Source organism: Phaenicophaeus curvirostris, chromosome 24 (assembly GCF_032191515.1).
Source record: "Phaenicophaeus curvirostris isolate KB17595 chromosome 24, BPBGC_Pcur_1.0, whole genome shotgun sequence".
Taxonomy (NCBI): Eukaryota; Metazoa; Chordata; class Aves; order Cuculiformes; family Cuculidae; genus Phaenicophaeus; species Phaenicophaeus curvirostris.
Genome location: NC_091415.1, coordinates 4,986,460 through 4,993,896, shown reverse-complemented (window position 1 = coordinate 4,993,896; position 7,437 = coordinate 4,986,460). Strand labels below are relative to the sequence as shown.

General features: G+C 50.9%; 1 protein-coding gene across 1 annotated transcript; it reads right to left on the bottom strand.

The window, feature by feature from the left end:
* Window positions 1–1,534: 1,534 nt before the first annotated feature.
* LOC138730599 (lysozyme C-like) lies at window positions 1,535–3,463 on the bottom strand. Its single transcript, XM_069875897.1, has 4 exons — window positions 3,266–3,463; window positions 2,785–2,943; window positions 2,468–2,546; window positions 1,535–1,799 (listed from the first exon to the last, which is right to left on the bottom strand). Exons 1-4 carry the CDS (start codon window positions 3,417–3,419, stop codon window positions 1,739–1,741), a joined length of 453 nt encoding a protein of 150 aa, XP_069731998.1. The 5' UTR covers window positions 3,420–3,463; the 3' UTR covers window positions 1,535–1,738.
* Window positions 3,464–7,437: the final 3,974 nt, after the last annotated feature.

The window sequence follows — 7,437 nt, the reverse complement described above, 5'->3', positions numbered from 1 at the left end:
ACACCTCCAGAGATGGAGCATCCACAATTTCCCTGGGCAACCTGTTCCAGTGCCTCACCAACCTTGATGGTTGGACTGGATGAGATTAGAGATCTTTTCCAACCTTAATCATTCCATGATTCTACGATATATGCATGTATATGTGTGTAGGGATGTGTTGGTGTCTCGGGGAGGTGGATATATGTGCCTGCCTTCTGGGAACCCATGGTCAGCCTTGCTCCTGGACCTGGGATTGTGGAGCTGTGGCAGGATTCAGCAGCCCCTGGCAGGGTTGTTTCATTACTTCCACAGCTCCTGGTCTTTTCTTGTTGATTATGTCCCTTGGAGAAGCATGTATGGGCTTAATTTTTAGGTAATCACTTTACCAGGTTTCAGCTCCAGATAAGAAGGTTTGTTCAGATCCCCAAATAGATGGGAAGTGCCTGCAGTGAAAACAATGACAAGGTAAGACCTTGACTCAAGTTTTTTTGAGTTTCCTCAGAAACTTTGTGGACACCAGGATATAAAATAGCTCTGCCTTGAGTTACTTAATAAAAGAATTAAGTCTTGTAGGTCCTGGGAGGGGAAGGAGACACTGTCTTCCGTGTAAGTGGGAAGAGGGGCTGCTGGCAAGGCTATTTCGAGCATTTTTGTGGTTTTTTTTCGATTCAGCCATCTAAAACAACCTGCTTTTCATAGCTGGTTCATACATTCACATTAGACAAGAGTTGAAGCATCCCTTTATTGCATAACATAAAAGCAGTCACTGCTCACCAAGCAGCAGAACAAAGCGTATGAAGAAGCAAACACGGTTTCAGTATTGTCACCTTCCATTGGTGCTCTGCTTCTGGATTCAGCCTTCGTTTGGAAAAAGGATTCATGACCTAAATGAGGAAGTATTTCCCTTTCCTAAACGGCTTTCCAACCCATTATTTCCTCACCGAGATGCTGCCTGCGTCTTTCCTAGACTTTGTTTGATCCGATACCTCAAAGGATGATAAGAAAAGCCCTACTCAGCCAGGCCAGACGGGCGTACGCGGCAGTGTCCTCTCTCACACCCACCAGAAGATGCTCAGATAAATTTAAGGAGCAAGGTTATAGTGGTCTCTAGGTCTTAAGATGAGGTGCTGAGGGACATGGTTTAGTGATTGATGGGAATGGTTGGACTCGATGATCCAATGGGTCTTTTCCAACCTGGTGATTCCATGATTCTAAGAGCGTAGTTGTCTCTGTCCTATCCATCTCAGGCAGCAACGGTGTCCCAGGTAGAAGATGACTGCAGTTATGCAGCTTTTATAACTAATAACGGTATTCATAATTTTTTTGTATTTCCTACACTCGGATAAGAGAGAACAAAAGAATAAAATAAGGTAGTGGAAAAAGGGAAGGAGAATGGGAAGAAGGGAGAGATGAAGGAGAAGAGAGAAAGGCACAAGGGAGAGAACCCTTAAACATCGGTAAACCCTGTTAGGGAATCAAAATCTTGAGATGGGATTATGGAAGTAAAAGGCTGAAGCTTCAGGTGCCGTGCACTTCTGCTAAGCTTTGCTCCTTTGAAGCCAAGAGCCTTCCAGTTCTCTACTTGCGTTGCAGTAGCGCGATGTCCTCATAGCGTCACCGATAGCGTTACCCTTGCTGCTGTAACAATATGCTGCTCTGAATTCCCCACACCCATCCATTTTCCATGGCCTCTGCTCCGTACGCCCTCGCTCTTCACCCTTGGGGGTCCTGAGGAAACAGTCACCGCTCGTAGAGTGATTTAACAACCCCTCACGTAGGGACTCAGGTTCTTGCCCCTGCAGTGTTTATTCCAGCCGACCCTGGAAAAGAAAGACACGATGTAATTTGAGGAGTTAGCCAATGATTGAATTGGTTATAAACCCAAACTTGGTTAGTCTTTGAGAAACTTGGGTGAAAAAAGCTTGATAGGACGAGAGGAGATGGCCTCAGGTTGCACCAGGGGAGGTTTAGACTAGATCTTAGGAAAAACTTCTTTGTGGAAAGAGTGGTGAAGCCCTGGCAGAGGCTGCCCAGGGCAGTGGGGGCGTCTCCATGCCTGGAGGGGTTCAAAACCCATGTGGCTGTGATGCTTTGGAACATGGTTTAGCAGGCACAGCGGTGTTGGGCTGGCAGCTGGACCCGCTGAGCTTAGAGATCGGTTCCAACCTTAATGATTCTATGATTCCATGAAAGCCGGGCGTGAAAGATAAGAATCAATGAAAATTCTGATGAGCTCCGCCTAGGGAGCTGGGGATGGGAACTCAAAGGGAGAGCTCTGGGAGGGGAGGAGGGACATTTAGAGAGTTAGAGCAGTTGCTGGGAGCCAGTCCTCCTCAGCTCTTTCAGCTCTAGGAGAAGGACTGTGCTAAACTTTCCCAAGTACAGCATCTCACCCTTTGCCCCCCTGCCATCACTGCCAATGAACAGCAGCATTTCCTTCGGTCTCCTCTGCCCTCTCCTCCCCAGGGTCCTCTGCCCTTGTCCTTACCAGGGTTTGAGACCCTTTGCCTCCTGAGCAATCTTCTTGGCACACTGCATATCATCCTTGATGCTGTCATCTAGGAATTCTGTTGAGAAGGGGAAAAGGTCGTCATGGAGGAAAGACGGAGAGAGGGAAAGAGGGGATAGATGGACAAAGGGAATGTTGTTCATCAGGAAGGGTGGGTGGGATACTGAGGAGATGAACAAATAGAAGGACACGTGGAGAGAAATGCCCAGAGAACCTCTAGGCAGATGTCCTGGACACATCAGGGTGTTTTCACAGAGCGGACAAAGAAAAGCTCTCTGCTCTGTCCCACCACTCACTTGAGCAACCCATATGGCAGGCGTTCTTGGAGCCGTGGGTCTTGCCATCGTCGCACCAGTACTGACTGTTGATCCGAAAGATCCCGTAGTCCCTGCTTGAACCGTTGTCATGAATCGCTTTAGTGTTGTAGCTGCTCTCGTGTGCCACCAGGCAGACCCCTGCGGGAGGAAGAGGCCCAAGAGGAGGAATTTCAAGGTGTGCTCAGGGTAAAAAAAGAGGAGTGAAATGGAGGGATCAAGGGTGAATGAAGAGCTGGAGAAGTCATTAAACTGGCGATATCATAAGCCTGAGAAACAGATGGATAAATGCTGGATGGGTATTTGTTGTCTAAGCAATAGAAGGGGACAAGGGATGGAGAAGAGAGTTGGTGAAGTCAAAGGAACAGAGAGACAAAATAGTACTGCTGGAAGATGGCACAGAACCTTAGAGAGGCAAAGGTGGTGCAGGCCGAGAGGCTCAGTGGGAGCTCGTTGTACTCACAGTCAGCTACAGTTCTGCCCATGTAGCCCTCAAAGCTATTCTGACGTAGGATCTTCACCAACTCACATCGCTGGACGACTTTTCCCTGGATGCCCGGCAGAGCCAGGCCAAGGAAAGCAAGAAGAAAGCCAGAGAACAGCATTGCCTTTCTCATGATGCAGTCCAGCAGGGAGGTGCCAAAGCAGCTTGAGCCGTCTGTCTGTCTGTCAGGACTGCCTTCGGTGCCAGCCTTTTATCTCTGCTCCTAGGAGGAGGACCGATGGCTGGGAAGTGTGGGAGGACTTTACAGTAATGAGCCAATAAGAAACTGGGCTAAAAGCCACAGCCAGTTCCTGGAGGATGCCAGCACCTATTTCAGCAGCCCTGCAAGAGCGGGGCACGTGCGTGAGTCGCCATCCTTATTGCTTTGGTTTGTCTCATTTGACAAAGGGGAGAACTTCTTACAGATGATGATATAGCTAGAATTTCCCTAAAGACATGAGAAGGCTAGAGCGAGACTCATAGAATCATTAAGGTCGGAAAAGCCCTCTAAGCTCATCCAGTCCAACCATCAGCCCAACTCCACCATGCCCAATAAACCATGTCCCCAAGTGCCACGGCTGCACGGGTTTTGAAGCCATCCAGGGATGGAGACTCGCTCACTGCCCTGGGCAGCCTCTGCCAGGGCTTCACCTCTCTGTTAGTGAAGAAACTTTTCCTAATATCCAATCTAAACCTCCTCTGGTGCAACTTGAGGCTGTTTCCTCTCGTCCTGTCACCTGTCACTTGGGAGAAGAGACCAGCATCCGCCTGGCTCCAACCTCCTTTCGGGAGCTGCAGAGAACGATGAGGTCTCCCCTCAGCCTCCTCTTCTCCAGACTAAACAGCCCCAGGTCGCTCAGCCGCTCCCACAAACCCTGTTCTCCAGCCCCTTCCCAGCTCTGTTCCCTTCTCTTGAAGTGCTCCAGCCCCTCAATGTCCTTCTTGGAGTGAGCGGCCAAAACTGAACCCAGGATTTGAGGTGCAGCCTCCCCAGCACCGAGTCCAAGGGTCGATCCCTCCTCTGCTCCTGCTGGCCACCCCATGATGGATGCCGTTGGCCTCCTGGGCCACCTGGGCCACTGCTGGCTCATGTTCAGACACTGTCAACCAACACCCCCAGGTCCTTTTCTGCCAGGCAGCTTTCCAGCCGCTCTTCCCGCAGCCTGGAGTGTTGCATGGGGTTGTTGTGACCCAAGCACACAACCTGGCACTTGGCCTTGTTGAACCTCATACAACTGGCCTCAGCCCCTTGGTCCAGCCTGTTCAGGTCCTCCCAGATCATGAGGTAGATAGATAGACACGAGGTGGAAGTTTCTCCCAGAGACAGCTTCCCAACATTTTCTGTCTCCAGCCTCTTTCTTCTTGAGGGCTGGGGTCTCTCTTTCCCATAGGGTTGTTCAGTCATCTGAAAACCCCAGGCAAGTGCGTGGGGGAAGAGTTTCCACTGTAGGTCCTGCCAGATGCACCAAGACACTCCACCATGCAGGTCATCCTCCCCCTGGTAACTTAGGAAGAAACACAGTGTTGGAAAGGAAGGGAATTCACAGCTTTGGGTGGGACTTCATCCTGCCAGGCATAGGGTGGACATAGGCAGTGGTTGGGGAAGGCTCCAAGGAAGAAGAGGCGCATTACGGGAGGGAGGGAAAGACTTATGTGAATACACAAGCCAATTGTTAAAGGAATGGTTGATCAGATGACCAGCCTGAAGGAAATTGCTTTACTGGAAAAGGGATTGCAGGAAGATGATGGTTCAGTCATGGAATTTGCATAATAGACACCGACTCTTTTGTTATTCCAATACAGAACAAACAGAATCATAACAGATCTATTAGGTATAATATATAGTTAGAGCTCCAATGTTGTTTTGAGGACATGGGATGGGCTGAGGTTCTCCATGCTGTCTGCACTTTGGCTTCAATGGCAAGAGCTGCTTGCAGTCTCTCCTCTCCTCTCCTCTCCTCTCCTCTCCTCTCCTCTCCTCTCCTCTCCTCTCCTCTCCTCTCCTCTCCTCTCCTCTCCTCTCCTCTCCTCTCCTCTCCTCTCCTCTCCTCTCCTCTCCTCTCCTCTCCTCTCCTCTCCTCTCCTCTCCTCTCCTCTCCTCTCCTCTCCTCTCCTCTCCTCTCCTCTCCTCTCCTCTCCTCTCCTCTCCTCTCCTCTCCTCTCCTCTCCTCTCCTCTCCTCTCCTCTCCTCTCCTCTCCTCTCTCCTCTCCTCTCCTCTCCTCTCCTCTCCTCTCCTCTCCTCTCCTCTCCTCTCCTCTCCTCTCCTCTCCTCTCCTCTCCTCTCCTCTCCTCTCCTCTCCTCTCCTCTCCTCTCCTCTCCTCTCCTCTCCTCTCCTCTCCTCTCCTCTCCTCTCCTCTCCTCTCCTCTCCTCTCCTCTCCTCTCCTCTCCTCTCCTCTCCTCTCCTCTCCTCTCCTCTCCTCTCCTCTCCTCTCCTCTCCTCTCCTCTCCTCTCCTCTCCTCTCCTCTCCTCTCCTCTCCTCTCCTCTCCTCTCCTCTCCTCTCCTCTCCTCTCCGTTGGGTGGATGATCTCCAGGCTGGGTGAAAACAAGATCAATCTCCAAGCGGAGAGGCTGATAATTGTAAATTTTAGTGGTTGTCACTTTAGAGACATTTTCCCCAAGGGCTGACGCTGGAGCTAACATTGTTTGCATGTTCATGAACAGAATAGAGGCTGGACAGAGCACATCTTTGGTCAGTTTGTAGAGAAAAAACAGTCAAGGAGTTGTTGATAAAAGCCCACAATGTTTTAAAGCATCTTAAAAATACCTTAGGATCATCAGGCATGCAGAAGATGTAGATTAGATGGGTCCCAGTTAATGATTATCCTTGTAACTTTTGTGGAAGGGGAACATGTACTTTGAGATAAAGTTTGTTCAGCTGTAAGAGTTTCTGTAGATAAGAAAGACCGGGTGCTGGGAAATAATAGTGCAATTTATTAGCATGACTTTTGAATGGGGAACGGGGAACTTAAGCAAATTTAGAAGTTCCAAGCAAGCAAGGCTGGACACACTGAGCCAATATTGGGAGGACACTGGAGGAGATTGGGAGGAAATTGGGAGGAGTTGACTGATGGGTGAACTTGGCAGGTGATTTTTGGTGTGATGACCACCAGGCACCCCTAGAATCATAGAAACATGAATGGTTTGGGATGGAAGGGACCTAAAGCCCATCCAGTTCCACCACCTGCCATGGGCAGAGACACCTCCCACTGGATCAGGGGGCTCCAAGCCCCATCCAACCTGGCCTTGAACCCCTCCAGGGATGGGGCAGCCACCACTGTTCTGGGCAACCTGGGCCAGGGCCTCCCCACCTCACAGGAGAACATTTCTTCCAAAGATCTCATCTCAGTCTCAGATGAAAACCGTTCCCGTCATCCTGCCCCTGCCCTCCCTGATCCAGAGCCCCTCCCCAGCTTTCCTGGAGCCCCTTTCAGCACTGGAAGCTGCTCTAAGGTCTCCCCGCAGCCTTCTTTCCTCCAGGCTGAACAATCCCAACTGCCTCAGCCTGTCCTTGTATGGGAGGTTCTCCAGCCCTCAGATCATCTCCGTGGCCTCCTCTGGTCCTGCTCCAACAGCTCCGTGTCCCTCCTGTGCTGAGGGCTCCAGAGCTGGACACAGGGCTCCAGGTTTGGTCTCACCAGAGTGGAGCAGAGGGGCAGAATCCCCTCCCTCACTGCTGCTCGCAGCCCAGGACACGGTTGCTTTCTGGGCTGGAAGCACATGCTGCTGGATCATGTTGAGCTTCTCAGTCCCCCAGCACCCCAAATCCTTCCCCTCAGGGCTGCTCCCAATCCATTCTCCCCATCCAGCCTCCATTTGTGCTTGGGATTGCCCCAACCCAGGGGCAGGACCTTGGGTGTCTGTGTTTGTGCAGACCACTAACAATTCACCGCCAGGTTGAGGGTGTGATTCCAAGGGACCCTCTTCCACCATGGGAAACAGGCACAACATCCAAAGAGATCCAGAAAAGCTTGCAGGACTTCAAGGAGAACCTCCTGAGAGCACGGATATCTGGGAAGCTGCACAAGTGGGACAGGAAGCCTCTGTGGCTGAGGAGGAAACCCTGAGAGAGGTCAAACACACACACAAAACAAAACAAGGACGCAGAGGGTGTAAGCAGGGGTGAGCTACCCAGGAGGAACCTAGAGA

Coding starts and splice junctions, on each gene's coding strand:
- LOC138730599 (XM_069875897.1), bottom strand. CDS start 3,419: ATGAGAAAGGCAATGCTGTTCTCTGGCTTTCTTCTTGCTTTCCTTGGC. Junction 2,944..3,265: donor GGGCAGAACTGTAGCTGACT/GTGAGTACAACG, acceptor TTCCTCCCGCAG/GGGTCTGCCTGGTGGCACAC. Junction 1,800..2,467: donor GCAAAGGGTCTCAAACCCTG/GTAAGGACAAGG, acceptor TTTCTTTTCCAG/GGTCGGCTGGAATAAACACT.